At 41.3% G+C, this 19,493-nt stretch overlaps 1 protein-coding gene across 3 annotated transcripts in view; it reads right to left on the minus strand.

The window, feature by feature from the left end:
- Nucleotides 1-6,156: 6,156 nt before the first annotated feature.
- Nucleotides 6,157-19,493, minus strand: part of Rnf4 (ring finger protein 4) — a 20,302-nt gene continuing 6,965 nt past the window's right edge. For all 3 annotated transcript variants that reach the window (XM_028758144.1, XM_028758145.1, XM_028758146.1), the window contains 6 exons: nucleotides 17,042-17,168; nucleotides 14,668-14,747; nucleotides 9,989-9,998; nucleotides 9,491-9,650; nucleotides 8,910-8,958; nucleotides 6,157-8,345 (listed from right to left, as the gene is read on the minus strand). In XM_028758144.1, the coding sequence (XP_028613977.1) occupies nucleotides 8,196-8,345; nucleotides 8,910-8,958; nucleotides 9,491-9,650; nucleotides 9,989-9,998; nucleotides 14,668-14,747; nucleotides 17,042-17,168 (576 nt within the window). In that variant the 3' untranslated portion in view covers nucleotides 6,157-8,195. The remainder of the gene's footprint in view (nucleotides 8,346-8,909; nucleotides 8,959-9,490; nucleotides 9,651-9,988; nucleotides 9,999-14,667; nucleotides 14,748-17,041; nucleotides 17,169-19,493) is intronic.

A 19,493-nucleotide genomic window follows, 5' to 3' on the forward strand; every position in this document is an offset into this window, starting at 1 on the left:
AGAGAGAGAGAGAGAGAGAGAATAGTTTTCGCTATCCTGTTTTTTTTGTTATTCCAAATGAATTTGAGAATTTCCTTTTCTAACTCTGTGAAGAATTGAGTTGGGATTTTAATGGGGATTGCATTGAATCTTGCTTTTGGCAAGATGGCCATTTTTATTATATTAATTCTGGCAACCCATGAGCATGGGAGATCTTTCCATCTTCTGAGATCTTCGATTTCTTTCTTCAGAGACTTGAAGTTCTTGTCATACAGGTCTTTCACTTGCTTGGTAAGATTCACACCAAAGTATTTTATATTATTTGTGACTATTGTGAAGGGTGTCATTTCCATAATTTCTTTCTCGGCCAGTTTATCTTTTGAGTAGAGGAAGGCTACTGATTTGTTTGAGTTAATTTTATATCCTATCCAGCCACTTTGCTAAAGTTATCAGGTTTAGGAGTTCTCTGGTGGAAGTTTTGGGGTCACTTAAGTATACTATCATATCATCTGCAAATAGTGGGATTTTGACTTCTTCTTTTCCTTTTTTTTTTTTAATTTTTTAAAAATTTTTTTTGGGGGTTTTCGAGACAGGGTTTCTCTGTGTAGCCCTGGCGACTTCTTCTTTTCCAATCTGTATCCCTTTGATCTCCTTGTGTTGCCTAATTGCTCTGGCTAGGACTTCCAGTACTATATTGAATAGGTAGGGGGAAAGTGGGCACCTTGTCTAGTCCCTGATTTTAGTGGGATTGCTTCAAGTTTCTCTCCATTTAGTTTGATGTTGGCTACTGGTTTGCTGTATATTGCTTTTACTATGTTTAGGTATGGGCCTTGAATTCCTGATCTTTGCAAGACTTTTATCATGAAGGGATGTTGAATTTTGTGAAACGCTTTCTCAGCATCTACTGAGATAATCATGTGAGTTTTTTGAGTTTGTTTATATAGTGGATTACATTGAGAATTACTATCACAGGTAAATATCTATAGTCACCTCCCTAACACTCAAATATCATTACAAAAGAGAGGGCCAGAAGAAAAGAAAAAGAAAGAAAAAGGACAAAAAAGTGGTGGAGTGCTATATGACAGTTTCCTCCAAGACTGAATCATTTCATCCTGCAGGGAAGCTTTTACTTTTAAGCAGGAAGGTAAACAATTCAAAATAGCTTCAGGAAGTCTCTGAAACCAACCAGATTCACTAGGCCCCTCCCTCTCAGGCAAGCCAAATTGTGAAATAGACTCATACAAACTGAGCTAAAAAAAAAATACTGAGGCCAAACCAGCTGAGCTGTTTGGAAGAGGTTGACAAATGGAGTCACTTAGAAAGGACACTCTTCAACTTGTTTTGAGCTGCCTGTGGCCTGTATTGTATGCTCTAGGTTCCCAGTGTCTGTGAGATGTCTGTCACCTGTGCTGAGGGGGCTCTGGTGATGCAGCTGTCTTTCAGTCATTTCTACTCCTGTAAAGTAACCAATCTCCCATATTCCTGTAAGGAACTCCAACTTTCTGCTCAGCTCTGGACCCTGACTGCTAAAATACCAATATGCCATGGTTTAAACTTGTTTGGACTTTGGTGGTATCCATACTTCCATCTGTTGTGGGATCCCTATCTGTGGTGAGTAGATGTGTGTGTTGCATCTCCCAGAAAAAAGTTTTGTCACACCATCCCATGCGCTGTGATCCTGGACTGAACAAGAAACTAAGCTGAGCACCGGATTCCTCTCTCTCTCTGGTTTCTGTGGAAGCACTGTCAAGAGCTATCTCCTGACCCTACTTCTTTAACTTCCTTGGTATGATGAACTATCTTCTGTAAATAGAAATAAACCCTGAAATTGTACAATTAGAACATGCTTATTGTCTGTTTGTATAACGTTGGTGAATTGAGTCCTTCAACAATGTTTTGTATGTATGGTGTTACATGTATGTGGGTGCTCATGCCTGTGCATACATGCAGAGACCAGAGTATGTCAGGTATCTTCTATCACTCCCTACCTTATTCCCTTGAGATACAGTCTCTCATTAAACTTGAGAGTAAGACACAGCAGCCAGGGAGCCTCAGATTCTCTTGTCCCTGGCCATCACATTGGGGTTACAAGAACACAGACATTCCTACCTATTTATGTGAGTGATAAGATCTGAATCCAGGTCTTCATGCCTGCACATGCACTTATGCACCAAACCATCTCTCCAACTCCCAGGTCCATCTCTTTTAGTTGTTACATGTTCTAGATACTGGTCCTTATTAAATAACTTGCCTTCTTGCTTATTTTGGAACAAGGTCTCACTGTAGTACAAATTAGCCTACAACTCACTACTGGCCTTCACTGTGTGGTGATCCTCCCAACCAATTCAAGTGCAGCATTGTAGGTATGCACCAACACACCAAGTAAACATTTTCTTGTTTTGTCTTTCCATTAATTTTAAATTATGTATGTCTGCATGTGGGTATATACACAAGTACTAGGGCCTGTGGAAATCAGAGATGTCAAATCCCCTGGAAGCAGACAGACAGATGTGATCTGCCTCATATGAGTGCTAAAGTTGAACCCAGGTGCTCTAGCAGAGCAGGCAGTGCTCTTAACTTCTGTGCCATATCCCAGCCTTCTTTTCATTTAATTAGTAGTATCTTTTGGTATCAGTTTTAATCTTTTGTTTGCTTTGTTTTTTGAGACAGGATTTCTCTGTAGCGGGGTATTTTCAGGCAGCCATTCTCAACCTAGGGGTTGCCTAAGACCATTGGAAAACAGTCACAATTCTACAAAAGCAAAATTAAAGTTATGGTTGGACCTCATAACATAAGGAACTATACTAAAGGGTCACAGCATTGGGAAAAGTTGCAAACCACTGGGCTAGTAGCTTACCGGCCAGGTTAGCCTAATTGGTGAGCTGTAAGCCAGTGGGATACCCTGTTAGTGTATATAATGTTCCTCAGGAAGCTTAAGGTTGTTCTTTTGCTTCCATCTACACAATATCCACTGGCTATTTTTTGTTGTTTAGTGAGATATGGTTTCTCTGTGTAGGACTGGCTGTTGTGACTCTGTAGACCAGGCTGGCCCTGAGCTTACAGAGATCTGCCTGAGTGCTGGGATTAAAGGCATTTGCCACCACTTTCTTTCCCCACTCTTTTCCATCCAAGAACAACTTGGGTTAGTTGGCAGTCTTACAGGCAAATACCTTTACCCACTGAGGAATTTTGCCCATCAACCAAATATTTCTTTAAATAAAAGAGGGATGTGTTGGAGAAATGGGTCAAAAAACCCAAGTTGGAGTTCTAGCACATGTACTGTGTGGCTTACAATTTCCTATATTAACTACAATTCCAGAGGATCTTATACCCTCTTCTAGCTCTGTGCACACCCAACATCCTCATGGCACACATACACAAACAGGCATATATAAACAGTTTTAAAATATTTTGTGTACTTTCTTTTTGGTTTTTCAATATTTTGTATATATTCGCACATGTATAGGAGCCCAGAATCTAGGAGGTTATCAGGTCACCTTTCCAGGTGGAGGAAAAGATGATTGTGAGTCACCCTTTGTGGGTGCTAGAAACTAAACTCTAGTACTTGTAGTGAGAATTCTGGAGTTATGTTTTCTTTAAAAACAGGATTAGTATATATTTACATTTTAATCCCAGGTGTGAGATACAGCGCTGCTTCAGATTGTCCACAGCAGTTGATTACATTTGCCTCATGCTCGAACAGATTTTGCCAGCTACAGATAGTGTGTGCAGATTGTGTGATGTTCGAAATTCTGGGGGTATATAATTGCTAGAGCCTCCAGAGGTGGGGTGGGTTGTTGGTTGCATTGTCAAGTAGCCATGCACAAAGAAATAATAAATTAGATGTCCAGTTGACAAAGATCCAACTTCCCCCAATTATGCTCCTAATCAGCAGGAAGTAGCTTAATGACAGTGTAGTTCTCTTCTAACCCAATTTTATTTGGGTGTTTTCCCTTCCTTCTATTCTTTTTTCCCTCTTATGCAGTGTTAGGGAGTTGAGAGGTTCAAAAAATAAAGGTGATGGGTGGACAAAAGAACCCACTAAATAGCAAAAGATGGCTACAAGCACAATTAAGAACACTCGTTGCTCTTAACAAAAAACCTAGGTCCAATGCCTAGCACGCAAATGGTGGTCCACAACCATCTATAACTCAAGTCTTAAGGGATCTGACACCCTCTTCTGACCTCCATGAACACCAGGCATGCACACAGCATACATACACACAGGGAGGCAAAATACTGATACACATGAAACAAAATTAAACATAAAAACTGCATGCGGCTGGGCGGTGGTGGTGCACACCTTTAATCCCAGCACTTGGGAGGCAGAGGCAGGCTGATTTCTGAGTTCGAGGCCAGCCTGGTCTACAGAGTGAGTTCCAGGACAGCCAGGGCTACACAGAGAAACCCTGTCTTGAATCCCCCCCCTCAAAAAAAAGCCTGCATGCATGTTTGTGTAGCATGTGCATGCAGTGCCTTATGAATCAGAAGAGGGTACTGGATCCTCTGAGACTGGAGTTTCACATAATTCTGAACCATGAGGGTGCTGGGATTGAAACCTAGGTCCATCGGAAAAGCGGTCAGTGTTAACCTTAACTGCTATCTCTCAAGGACCCTACAAAATAAAAATTGTTGAAATGTGTCCACTATCTGCACTTCAAATATAGGTACAGATACTGTAAAGCAAAAAAAAAAGTCTGAGAGTTAAGAATGAACAATTCAGTTGTAGATGTGTACCTAAATGTGGATTAAAATGGATGTAGCAAAGCCAATTAACAAAACTAAAGCTACAGACATCTTTCTGTAGTGTGCTTTAAGAATTCTTCCCTTTCTATACCAAGCTAAGTTGAGGCCAGCCTCCCAATTGGCCCTTCCAGTCTCCTTTGAAGTGTGTCTTTTAAGCTTCCTTCACTTGACATTATTTGTGGCCATGTGTGTGTTGGGGGCTGCTACTGAAGTTTCTGGTCTACCACTAGCATAAGGTCCTTGGAAGTCTAAAGGTTCTCAGCACCTGGCCACAGCAGTGGGCTTAGGAGGGCTGTGCCAGAACTCTTTGCTGTATTATTTTCCTGAAAAACACTGACTTCTCAGTTTTCTGAATTTCCTCAGTTCAAATCCCCTGGATAGGTTACACTTCCTGCAAAAGCAGGGGCTTTCAACATGTGTTTGGACCCTTTTGTGCACTGAATGACCCTTTCACAGGAGTCACCTAAGACCATCAGAAACATTACGATTCATAACAGGAGCAAAATTACAGTTGTGAAGTAGTAACAAAATACTTTCATGGTTGGGAGTCACAACACAAGGAACTGTGTTGAAGGGTCGCAGCATTAGGAAGGCACTGTGTCAAGAGTGTCTCCTTGACTGCATCTTCTGATTTTTCCATTGGATCAGAAGACTCTAGTAAACACACTTAGAGATGCAATATGGTTGTGTTGTCATCCACAGCCAAGCATGACCAGAGGAATGAGAAAGCAGTAGTCAGCACAATGCAGCAGCTCTTTGTGGACACATGGATGCTGTTTTTCTTACACCTGCTTAGCTTCTCTGACAGGGCTTTTCTATGGCCGTGACCATGGACTAGCATGTCCACACACTTTGGAGTTGACTTTCCTGCATGTAGCACAAAGTATCGCAACAGCAACCTTGGTCATGTTTGTTCACGACATCCCTGGAACTTTCTTTTTTTTTTTTTTCGAGACAGGGTTTCTCTGTATAGCCCTGGCTGTTCTAGAACTCACTCTGTAGACCAGGCTGGCCTCGAACTCAGAAATCCGCCTGCCTCTGCCTCCCAAGTGCTGGGATTAAAGGCGTGCGCCACCACAGCCCAGCTCCCTGGAACTTTCATTTTGAGCCAGCAACACTTCTCAGAGTAAACTATTCTAGTTTTTGTTATCTGTCAAGACAGGGTTTATCTGTGTAGCTCTGGCTGGAACTCACTCTGTAAACCACGCTGGCATCAAACTCAGAGGTACACTTCCCTTTGCTAGGATTAAGAGTATGCACCACCATGGCCCCGAAACTATTTTTCAACATTGCCAGGCATGAGACGTGGTTCAATGTTACCCCTTTGGTTAAGCTGATATTCTCCTGCCCACACCAGGTACAAATCACAATGAATGAACAGCACACACCTTAGTAAAGGGTTACAAAGAATAACAGAATAAATGAAAGACACTTGGTTCAAATTGTTTTATTTCCATACTAGTCCAAAACAGACTGATACCCATGAGCATAGTTTAAGTGTAACAAAGAAAAGAGTTAAACTATATACATTAAGGAAAAAGGAAAGAAAATCTTTTCTATACCAACCTTTTCCTATTAATACAGTTTCTGATTAGAAGAACTAAACACATCTTTTTCTCAATTTAATTTAGGATGAAGTAATAGAACTTTTATGATCAACTTCATAAACCGTCTTTAAGGAGAAAATGAATTTTTTAATGGGTGTCACCTTATTTACCAGTGAACTGGCTGCATGGTTGCCTTGTCTCCTTGAAGTCTGGCTATCAAGACCAAGTCCATGATGCCCATGGGGAACTCAATGGCTGTGACATCCAGTGGGAGGGCACATACCACACATCACAATGATGAGAGTTAATGCTCTTACCTTCTGAGTCCATGTAAAAAAACTTATTACTCTCATTCAAACTAACTGAAGTCAAACAGTTAAAAAGTCAGAATGAAGAATAAAACTATTTTCTTTTCACATAGAGGAGGGACACTCCTTCAGCTCCATTTAAAGTGAATTCTGTGCTGAGTCCCTGCTCCTTCAGAACAGTAAACTGAAAGTCAGTTATTGCTAGCAAAGCTCCAGTGGTCCCTTTTCCCACCTCAAAGATGTTTCACACAAAAAGGCTATTGGTTTGGCTTGAAGCCCTCTGAGGAAGTCGTCTGGACGAGGAGGCAGGCTGGCATTCAAGGCCTATCCTCTACAAGCCATCCTGTGCCTGGTGTCCCCAGGGGCAATTTACCACCTCACTGTCTCTGAGAGCACCAGAGGCTCTCACACATATAGAGTGGAGCAGAGATTGTTATGTGGTCCCACTGGGAGGAAGAGGCACCATGCTTTGCCGACCAAAACCTATTGAGCAGTTAAAAGCCCAGAGGATCAAAGCTCAACTGGCTAGAAGAGCAGCTTTGGAAATATCCATCTATTCAAGGGGTGTGGGAAAGCCAGGGCAGTAGTAGGTTGAGTAGGGGAACAGCTCTGAAACATGGGCAACAGTGACTTGGGCAAAAGCATGTAAGTGAACAGCTGATAAGGCCACTGTTACTGCTACCACTTCCTGATATCTATGCTTAGGCAGACATTAGGCATAGGGAACTGAAAAACTGAGGGTTTAGAGGGCATTTTAGACAACACAAGACACATCTTAGCAGAAAAGAGGAGACACTCAAACACTTGCTTGTCCTATTAGCCTTGAATGTTCTGTGCCAGGCAAAGAACTTTGGAGCATGAGGAGGGTTCCTGAGAACAGTTGGTGAACAGAGATGGGGTGGGATGGGCACTGCTCCCATAGGCAACACTGGACTGAGGATACTAGCAGTGCTACATCTTCCAGATGCTGAAGAGCAGGTGGAGAACGGGCTTTATTGCACTTTCTCATTCTTAGGAAACAGGATTGCCCTGCAGAGACTCTTGATTTGCAGAAAACACTGCACATCAATGATAAGTTTCAGGCAGAATCATAGGTCACCTCTGCTCTCATGGGAAGGAAAACTAAAAGACCACTTGCTAGGCTTTTCATGGGCAGTTTATGTACTGGTATCCTTGGGCTATTTGGACTGTCTGGCCAGGTCACTGTTTGGCAGGTATAACAGCTAACTGGCAGGTGCCTTGGGAAGGTTCTGCACCCATAAGAGCTGGGACAAACTTTCCCAACAGGGAAACACTTCTTGGCCAATGTAAGCTCCATAAAGGCTGGGGCCATGACGCTCCAATATGCCTGACTCCTTTTCTCCTACTCTGGGCTCAGACCACCCAGAGGGGCAGAGATGCTGAGCTGATCTGGGAGGATCCCTGGATCATGCTCCAAAGCATCATTCTGGAGATAACAAAAGGATCTAAGGGTTTGGAAAACAAAAGACCAGTTTTATATCAGACATTGATTTTTGAAAGTCTTTTTGAACTCAGGAAACTGGAGGCAGATACCATGCAGAAAAGCCAGCCCGGCTGTCTGTCCATTGGTCTATCCTGAGCAGTTGTGAACATTTCATATATAAATGGGGTGGTATCGTTTATGGTTGATCTTTTTCCTACAAGTTGGGCAAGTGTTAGCATTCTTAAGGGAATCACGGAGGCACTGGCTACAGAAGACGTGGCCACATTCTGTAGAAACAATGAGACGCCCATTCTGCACAATCTAGAAGACATTAAAAGAGCAGCCTTAAGAGAACAGCCTTTTTTTTTTTTGGTTTTTCGAGACAGGGTTTCTCTGTGTAGCCCTGGCTGTCCTGGAACTCACTCTGTAGACCAGGCTAGCCTCGAACTCTCAAACTCAGAAATCCGCCTGCCTCTGCTTCCCAAGTGCTGGGATTAAAGGCGTGCGCCACCACCACCCAGCGAGAACAGCCTTAAAATATCCCTTTTGATACAAGGACCCTAACCCACCCATTACCAGGGAGACCAGTGAAACAAAGAAGGGGCTAGGTAGGTTATACCAGAAAAAGCAGAAGAAGCATATACAACAGTATCAGAGGTTCAAATGCTATCTGTGTAACAGATGGCAGACAGGACTTTTCCAGGTACAGCAGTACAAAGTGGTTATGGGGGACCTCAGACCTCAGCAGCTTTTAGTTAGGGCTGGGGCTAAAGATAAGATGTACAGGGCCCATTGCCAACTGGCACAATCCACTTTGACATATACACTTCCAAGTTTTTTTGAATATAGGTTAAAACCAACAGGAGAGACAACTAGGTTACTTACCTCAGAGTATCCATCCATGCAGATCGGACAGCTGACAGTACCCGAGGTCCTAAAATCACAGTGCTTTTCATCAGTTTCTAAGTAAACTCGATTACACCCTATAAAGCAACTTCACATAAGCAGTCCAAATAAGCAGTCTTACCAAATCTCTCATTTTTGCTATGTTAGGACAGGTACCCAAAAAACTTGAAGAGAAACTAACTACTTGAAAGAAGGATTGGGCTCTAACAGCCATTGAAAAGGGGTATGAGAGAGAACAGGTCTAAAAGAAAAGATGTGGACAAGTAGGCTTGCCTCTTTTGCTTCCAACATTTTTGCTAGTGGGACCTGTAATACAACCTGCTTATACCCACCCTATTAGTGACAGACACACCCTGGTCACTGTTGATATGTCTGGCTCCTACTGTCTGTCTATTGGTCTATCCTGAGCAGACAGCTGAGCCCAGCCAGCCCTGTATTCCAAACATGCCTACCTGCTTGGGAAATACTTGTTCTAGAGCAAGAGCTTACATACCTGATAGCAAATGTAGTATCTATATACCCTGGCCTCCACCCAACACAATAGCATCAGAGCACTTTACCTGAGTCCAGTAGCTACATCATCCTTGGTGCTTCGAGGAGTATGGGTAGTCACGTACACATCTTTGTCCCTAGACAGTTCCTCATCATCACTGCTCACCACACAGCTGTCCGCATGGTCTTGGCGCAACCTCCTCCCATTTCTCCTTGGCCTTCTCCTTTCTAAGAAAAAGGTCACACTTTCAGCCATCTTTACCTAACCCATTTACCCTATTGTCTCTGAAGACCATTTTTCCCCGAGATCTCCAGAGACAAACTGCCACCATAGTAGCTGTACCCTCAGAAGGTCCTAAGTGCAGAGGCTAATCATTTGCATCACAGAAGAAAGCTCACCCCGATACCACGGCAGGTATTTTCAGTAAAACCAACAAGTCGGACCAAAGGCATCTTCCTGCCTAAAGACCTTGGAAGGACAGTCTGGTAAAGCCTGCAATGCTGTGGCATTTATTCATAACAATTTTCACTAAACACAGGGGGGGAAAAAAATGAAACCAGCTTACCTTCAACAATCTGAAGAGGACAGGGGGGAAGAAAAAAAAGAGAGTGTTATAAACATCCTCTCATTTTATCTGATAAAATACATCTTGCATCTAAAACTCACTCTCTCCCTCTACCTCTCTCTCCCCTCTCAGAACTGTGTTGTGCTTCCAGTCCTCCCTTACCCCCAGGGAAGGGAAATGATGTGTCCCGCCTATGGTCACCTCCAGGTCAATGTGCAGAGTCTTATCCCACCTACATCTGGGAGCTTAAATACCACATGACCAGAGACATTGGGTTACTAGTTGTAGAGTTATATCCTGTTCACAAAAACAGAGGCCTAGCCCACCTCTGTGGGCTGAGTTAGAAAACAATCAGCAAGGCTCATTGCTGCCTACAGCCAACAGACGGAACCTTTGGAGAATGACTTGTGCTATTTAACATTACAAAAGATCAATTAGGTATTATTGTGAGTCAGTTTTATTTTTAACAAGAACTAAACAAACGTTTGGTGGCTCAGAACATACATTAATGAATATAGCCAAAGATCTTGGTTTCTGATCCATCTCTGCTTTTATCTTCAAAGTGCTGGATTTGAGGTGTGTACCACCACACTCAGTTTTTACACTGACAATTTCTACCAATTCACCTCAGATCACTGCCACATTCTAGATAAGGGGAATGTTCAAGTCGTGGGAAGAATGGCTGTAAGTTTTTCCTTTTTACCATACAGGATACAGCACTTTTGAAAAGCAAAAACCATTGAGTCCCCCTAGTGTCCAACCCTGTGTTACACTGTCATATTCTTCATCTGAATTTCTTTCCAGCAAAATTTTTGGTTTTAGACAGCTGTGGTGGTACAAGCCTTTAATACTAGCACTTAGAAGGCAGAGGCAAGTGGATCTGAGTTCACTGTATAGCAAGTTCCAAGACAGCCAGGGCTACACAGAGAAACCCTGTCTCAAAGCCCCAAGACTAATTCCCACCTTCCACAGATTATTTGAAGGACTGGGCTCACTGACAAAGGTAGCCCACATCACTATCTCCTTAAGCTCAAAGACACTAGTACAGGGTTGATACCACTGCCTGCTCTTCAGTCTAGAGCTGCACATACAGAAACTCCCCTGGTAGGATGACACTATTAAGTCCTAAGTTATATCAGAATCATGCCTGGAGCCTCTTCTAGGCTTATTAATACTAACTCACACCCCACCCCTCTAAACACTGACACACACGTTAAAACTCCTTTAAGCTTGATTTAGTTATTGATCTTTGGCTCAAGTAAATACTCACAAACAAAAAAATCCCAGCACTTGGATGTAAAGACAAAAGGTCCAGTAATTGAAGGCCAGCTATATAAGGAGTCTAAACCTAGGCTACATAAGACACTGCTTCAAATAAATAAACAAACAAACAAACAAAAACAAAAAAATTAGGAAGGAAAATAAAAAAACAAGACCACAAAAATTACCCTAGGTATTCTCATTCTTTGTCCCTCAAGACTAAAGATGGTGACTGGAAATATGGAGACAGTCTCATCACTAGGGTAACATTCCATAAAAAACTATAGGTTGGCACAATGGAATTCTACCCAAAGTCAGAATTTCTAAGGACCAAAAAAGTATGCCCAGAATTTGGCTAACAGAGCCACTGTTGCCCAGGGTAATTATTGATTAGAGAATATACTGCAAGGAACACTACATTCTCAGTTCCCTAGGAGCCTTACGGGGTGCAAAATGATTCTCAATAGTGTGTATCAGTCAGAAACAGTTCACTGCTAGGCTGTGCTCAATTCAGAGCAAGACCTGGACTCTCAGCCATCAATCAGAAATATATGCTCTATTATCTCTAGGACCAGAAAGCTATGGTTAGGCAGCCACCAGTATATCTCAAAAGTGTCCAATTCTATAAAATTCCCCTACCTCCTAGGATAGCACAATGCTTGCCAGGCATGGGAAGACTGAAGCAAGGCAAAGAGTTAGCAGGGTATCAGGGAAGTCTACTGGAAGAAAACGGACATGAACAGATCTAACACAAGCTTAGACCACTGATCTGGCTGAGAGGCCAAGTCAGCTGGGGTGTGGCAGTTTAAACCTTAGCTTCAACACATGGGAAATTAAGACTTCCTCAACATGATTAAAAAAAAAAACTTCTGTTGATTAATTTTTCCCTTTTCATGTTCAAATGGAAAGCCACACTAATTTATAGTGACAAGCCAGGTAAGCTTTTTGTGCTGCATTCTGTGCTCTATTCCTGTTAAATACCTACTCTAAAGAGGCCTCCTTGCAGACAGGTGAGAGCTGTGGCCATCCCTCTCTGGCTAGGTGTAATAAAGGCGACAGAGACACGCAGTATTATTGGAAGGAGTGAACTAATCTAATGTGTAAAGAATGGAACCTAAGTATCAGCCCAGAATGATGGGGGAATATATTTTTTAATATTTATTTTCTGTGTATTGAGTGCTCTATCTGCATGTGTACCTGCATGCCAGAAGAGGGCACCAGATATCTTTATAGAGGGTTGTGAACATGTGGTGGCTGGAAATTGAACTCAGGATCTCTTGCAATAATAGTCAGTGCTCTTAACTGCTGAGCCATCTCTCCAGGCTGAGGGGAATATTTTTATGTATATGCAATCTGAAGTGAATTGGTTATTATACTAAGATGTTACTATCAAGGTCAACTGTTCTCATACTTTTGCCAGTGTTACAAGTAATTTCCTGACATGTGCAGTGTTTGGACAGGAGGCACATTTTTTGTGTACTCACTACACTGCTGTACATGGGAAAGTTTTCTAAAATTAAGCTCAGTGAAAAAGCACTTTTAATTGTTTGTATGGATCCCCAACTTCCAGTACCTGTGGTAAGAGACTCTCAATGCTTATATTTTTTTCATTTCTTTTAACTCTTTGGGGCTTTGGACTCCTTTAAGAGTTGGAACAAAACACACGCTTTCAGGGTTTAGGAGATGTTGAAAACCTCCCCCAAGTTGTGTTCAAGAATTCCTATCCCAGAGATACAAAGGTTTCAATCAGTATACTCAACTTGTCTGTTCTAAAATAGTTTTGGTGTTATCAGCAAGTTCACCTAAATGACCAACTTCTTACTGTTTCAGTAGGTCAACCTGAAGGCAGTTCAGAATACCTAACAAATACTGTTATCTAGGTCTTCAGTTAATATTAGTAATTTAATCAATTTAATGGCCTTTGATAATTCATTATAATCAACAACAAATAGAGAGTGACTGGAAAAAAAAAAAACCTGTGAAATCCAAGCAATCCTTTTATGGCTGAGGTAGTTTCTGTAACAAATCCAAGAGTAAATCTGAAACAAGAACCCAAGCCTCCTGTCTTCATACTATCACCATTGGGCTTTGATCTATATTCCTGCCCATTCATTCACTGTCTGGAAAGTTCCCTCATCCCCAACTCTTCTTATTCTAGGCTCATTTAAGGACTCTTCTACTCATAGCTGCTCTTACAAAATTTGAATAATCTGGAGTGGGGCAGTGCCAGAACATGGAGCCTAAAACCATGAACATGGAAAGGTAGGAAAGCCCAAGGAAAAAACCTGGATAACAAAAGCAGCCCAGACAAAGGCACAAAATGCTGATTTGCCACCTAGCATAAGAACAATGTTTTTTTTGGAAGAGCTCCCTTGTCAGGACCTGGCCAGATACATGATAAGTATTCAAGAAAAGAGCTTTGGGGACTTTCTGAGCGCTTTCACTGTTCACCAGCCCACTCCCAACCTTGAGAATGTTTTTCCTCAATATATGGTGTCTATTTCTATTACTCTGAGACAGGGAGGGAAAGGAGAGGAAGAAAAAAGATTTGGTGCCATCTTCGAGCATTAGTCCGCAACTGGAGTGTAAGGAACTCCAGGGAGTTGACAAGGAGTAAGTCAATGTATAGTTTTAGTTTATAGAGGCAGCCACTTAACCTGTTCTTGTTTATCTTCCACAGTTCTAGTCATTAATCAATTAAGGAAGTCATTAATCAATTACATGGGCACCAATGTCCTCTGAATTCACCATAGACTTTATGAGGATACCAGGAATAATATTAGGATAACCTAGTGATTTCTAACTAAAAACCACACCATCTTCTTCCCTGGTAGCCTTATACCACCACCGTTTTCCTTTTCCCTCCTTGAGACAAAGTTTAACTACATAACCCAGGAACTTTCCTCTCAGGAGTTCGGATCACAGGCATGTACCACAAGACCTGGTTACTCACCCCTTCAACTTTTTACAATTTATTTTTACTAGTTTTTTGAGACAGGGTTTCTCTGTGTAGCCCTGGCTATCCTGGACCTCTAGACCAGGGTGGTCTAAGAACTCAGAACTATCTGCCTCGGCCTTTTAAGTGCTAAGATTAAAGACATGGGTTACCATGTCTGGCTTTTCTGTCTTATCTTTTTAAAAAAATATTTATTTTATGTGTATGAGTATACTATAGCTGTATTCAGACACACTAGAAGAGAGCATTGGATCCCATTTAGAGATGGTTGAGCTACCATGTGGTTGCTGGGAATTGAACTTAGGACTCTGGAAGAGTAGTCAGTGTTCTTAACCTCTGAGCCATCTTTACAGCCCCTTTCAAAATTTTTCCAACCATGACCAGTGACCCAGAGATCAGATGCAGATATGGGCCTAGAACTCTTACCCAAACCAGCCAACCTTTTTTTTACTCAAATGCTTACCACAACAGAGTCATTGTGAGTCAGGTCCACGACCACAGGCTCTAAAGATTCACAGGTGAGGTCCACGATTTCATCTCCAACTTCAAAACAAAGCAATTCAACAAATATCAAGAGGATAATAAGGCTGTACTCCTTAGGCTTGGTTGGTATTACAAACATGGCATAGACCTATATCAAAGTATAAAAACTCTGACACCATACAAAAAACAAAGACTAACCCTCTTTCAAAAATGAGCGCTAAAAAGTGCCTCTCAAATATTTTCCTAAGTAGGCTGTATGAATTGTAGAAGTCAAACCAAAAAAAAAAGCCAGGTGGTGGCGGCGCACGCCTTTCATCCCAGCACTTGGGAGGCAGAGGCAGGCGGATTTCTGAGTTCAAGGCCAGCCTGGTCTACAGAGTGAGTTCCAGGACAGCCAGGGCTACACAGAGAAACCCTGCCTCGAAAAACAAAAGAATTGTAGAAGTCCTAGAGGTGTACATGTGAGGACAAACATCCAACTAAGTGGCTTCGCCCCACATAAACAGTCATGCCCAGACATCACAATTTCAAGAATTAGGGAGGGCATGCAAAAAACCTTTACAAGTATTTTTCTTCCTGCTTGCTATTAAAGAACATGAAATTTAGAATTTTATAAACAGTATGGGCCTAACAAATTCTAACTTGTTTTATCTGCTTATATTTAATTTCCCAGAGCTGGGTTTGATGGCACACACCTGTAATGCCAGCACCTGATAGATGGAAACAGGCAGATCTGTTTGAGAGTTCAAGGCCAGCTTGGTCTACATAGCAAGTCCAGACTACTGAAGGCTACATAATTAAAAGCCTGTCTGCCTGCCTTTTCCTCACACTCCATAACTATATACACAGATATCCAATGCAATTTACACCAATCACCTCTCACTTTTCATAAAAAAGTGATTGCTACTTGATCATAATTTATGGGTCCATAAACTTATGGGTCTTTTGTTTTTCAAGACAGGGTTTCTCTGTGTAGTCCTTCTGGCAGTCCTCGAACTCAAGAGATCTACCTGCCTCTGACACCTAAGTGCTGGGATTAAAAGTGTGCATGCACCACCACTACCCAGCTATGAGTCATTCTTTTTATCAGATACAACTGCCTCTTCCAACAGGTACCAAACAGGCAGCTTGTGAATACCATCTTGCAAAGGTGACAGGACTGCCAAAAACATGACAACATGACAAGTGCCACACTGGAAGCAGCTGCAAGTCCTGAGATTGAGTCCATGTTTGTGTTCAATATCAGAGTAAGAGAAAGGGACCTCCTGTGGGTATAGAGGTCCAGAGTCCTAATCTGTAAGTAAAGAGTGAAGGTTTTGAGGAATTTACTTTGAGAAGTAAAACTAAGTTCACACAGAAAATGAACACTACCCTGGGAAGCCCAAGAAATCCATCTTACATGAAGTAGCTATTTTTTAAAACTCTAAGATAGCTGAAATCAAGTACCGATTCCCTGATATAATCTCTTAATCATTTTTTTCTTTGCAGTGTTAAGGACTGAAAAAGGCCTTGCATGAAACACATGCTCTATATTACTAAGCTATGTCTATAGCTCACTGCTTCAACAGTTGGGCATGAGTTAAAACAAAGAAAAAGGGTTTCATCCAAGCACCTGACACTTCCTGAGAAGGCAGGAGAAAATCCAATCTAGCCTCTGCCTAAACCAAGCTCTAACAATAATAGCTGTTGACAAGTTTGCCTTTAGAAGTTTTGTCTTAATGAAAACCAAAGAGGAAACTCACAAGTATTCCACCAAGCTAAGCAGGGTGAAGTTCATGAGGCAAGTGGCTGCTGCAAAATCCATTAAGATACCACAATACCAAAGGGGGCTTTACTCATTGTTTCTATAAGCTGTGAATACTAAGTCAGTCTTAAGATTACACATGCATAGAAATAAGGTATAAGAGCTTCCAACAGCTAACATTTGTAGGGATTGGTCCCGAGGGCTTTATGGCACCAATTCAACTTGCCCTATATACTAACATCATTCCCTAAAACAGAAGAAGACAGGCTCAGGAAGGTGTGGCCTGGGACTAGAGAGATATTCAAAGGTTACAAATAATTATTGCTCTTGTAAAAGACTCAAGTTCAGTTCCCAGCACCCACAGGGCAGCTTACAACCATCTGTAACTATAGTTCCAGGGAATATAATGTCTTCTTCTGACCTCTGTAGGCACCAAGCACACATGCAGGGCACAGACATACACAGAAGCCATACACATAAAAAGGAAAGAAAAAAAGGTGTGACTTTCCCCAAGGCCTCAAGTTGGCATTAATAGGCATAAACTGGGTCCTATTCACACACACACACCCGCTATACCGCACTACTTGCCCAGTATTTCTGGCCCTCTTACCAGTTTCCACAAGTTCTATGGGTTCTGCTTCCAAGGATATCTCAGGGGTTGAAGTTGTTTCCCGAGTTCGCTTCTGGGTTTGTCTAGAATTTACGGTTCCACCACGCCGCTTTCTTTGAGGATTTCTCTAAGGTCATCAAAGGAGAAAGAAGCAGCTGTATGAATTCCAGATTTGAAAGGGTTTCAGGAAACAGATTTGTCATATTTTCCTATCATTATAATTTCAGATATAATTATTTTACATATAAATATCAAACTAGTATATATCCTTAGATTATACTGGTCTAGTATGTTTAATAATTTTTTTAAAAATTTCTTTAGCACTCCAGATGTAGTCGGGTGGATCTTTTGAGTTCCAGACTACATAGCAGGACCTTGCCTTAAAAATAAGAAATTTAAGCCAGGCAGTGGTGGTACGAACCTTTAATCCAGAGCCAGACAGATCTCTGTGAGTTTGAGGCCAGCCTGGTCTACATAATGAGTTTTAGTACAGCCAAAACTACACAGAGAAACCCTGTCTTGAAAAATAAAAATTAAATTGATCTGAGTTTCATAAAAAAGATAAATCAATTTTTAGTTTGGAATTAGGACAGAATTTCCAATGATTCTGAAATGATTTTAACTATTACATATTTATCTGAAGTGTCATTCTTAGAAATGCTGATCATAAAATAAAAATACTAGCCAGACATGATGGCACTAGATCTCTGTTCAGGTTAAGCCTGAACATATCAAATCCCAAGACAACCAGGGCTTTGTTTCAAAATTAAACACATCACTGCTCTGAATTAACAAGCACTAATGTTTTATCTCTTATAGTATACAATAGATTCTGCCAACCTCACTTTTTTTTTCTTGAGAGTTTCTTTGTGTAGCCCTGGCTTTCCTCAAACTTGATCTGTACTGTAAGGGACTAGACCTCAAAAGACATCTGACTGCCTTTGCCTTCTTAGTGCTGGGATTAAATAAAGGGACACACCACCATGTGTAAAATAATAAAATCTACTTTTTTTTTCCTTTCTCTACTCCTGGAATAAGGACTCTGAGACTAATTATTTATTAGTAAATGATTAGGCCAAAAGTCTTGGCTCATTCTGACTAGCTTGTAATTTATTTAGTCCATTTAAACTATTCTATACCTATCACTTGGTTAGTTACCTCTCTTGAGTCCTGGCCCGCTTTATTCTTCACATCTCCTCAGTTATCTCCCAATTCTCCCGATTCAGGTACTTACTGGTTTATGTCAGTCTTGCCTCAGCTTTCTTGAATCTCTTATACTATCACCATTTCCCAGGATCCTCTCTTCCTGCCAGTGTCCTCTCTTCCTGCCTCAGCTCATTGGCCATCGGCATTTTTATTGACAGGTGATGCTTGTAAGAAATTCTCTGTATAACCATGCTTAGCCAATTCACTTAAAAAATTTATCATGTGCATGCATGTACTTGTGCTATGCACACATAACATCAGAGGACAACTTTCAGCAATCAATTCTCTCCTACTATGTAAGGCATGGGGTTATACTCAAGGTTGTCAGTAACCCATTTAACTTTATAAGCCACTTTTCCAGGCCATGAATAATTCTTTATATAAAAAAGCATATCTATTTCATTAATATAACTTACTTTCACTTTACCAAATTTAATAAAGTTAGTAAAGTTACATTTATACCAAATAATTTATTTAGAGTGAGCATGATTTATTAACAAATACTGGGTCTGCATGTACATCTATGTCAATACCTGAGGTCATAAAAATTTCTCCAAAGAAAAGTTAAGAAAAGTTTATGATATCTTACTCTGGAACCCAAATGACTCCAGCCCATACCTGCCTTACACTGAGCCAAGGATGACCAAAATGAAAAATCATTATTTAAAAATTTTTAAGTTGTAGTTTATTTTGCCTGCATGTATATATCTATGCACCACTTGAAGGTCAGAAGAGAGTATTAGACCTCCATGTGAGTTCTGGGAATCGAATCCAGGTCCCACTGAGAATCAGCAAGTGCTCTTAGTCTCAGCCAGCTCCCTAGATCCAATTTTTTGCTTGTCTTGGTTTTGGACACAGGGTTTTCTCTATGTGCCTTGTCTCACAGAAATCCACGTGCCTAGATTAAAGGCGTGCATCATCACTGCCCAGCCCTAGTTTTAAAATTTAATTTTTTTATTTTGGATGTGCGATCTACACACATTCCATAACGTAAGTGGGGGTTAGAGAACAACTTAAAGGTGTCAGTTCTCTCTTTTCACCACGTGGGTCCCAAGATTCATCAAACTTTTGTTGTCAGATTTGGTGGAATGGGCCTTTATCAACTGAACCAATTCATAGACCTGTAAATAGTAGTTAATACATTTGTAAAGGCTAGGTCTTCCTTTGCTGCTCTCTATTTTTTTTTAAGGCTTTAATACGAGAGAGAGAGAGAGAGAGAGAGAGAGAGAGAGAGAGAGAGAGAGAG

This window comes from Grammomys surdaster, unplaced genomic scaffold, assembly GCF_004785775.1.
Source record: "Grammomys surdaster isolate TR1022 unplaced genomic scaffold, NIH_TR_1.0 126187, whole genome shotgun sequence".
In the NCBI taxonomy this organism is placed as follows: Eukaryota; Metazoa; Chordata; class Mammalia; order Rodentia; family Muridae; genus Grammomys; species Grammomys surdaster.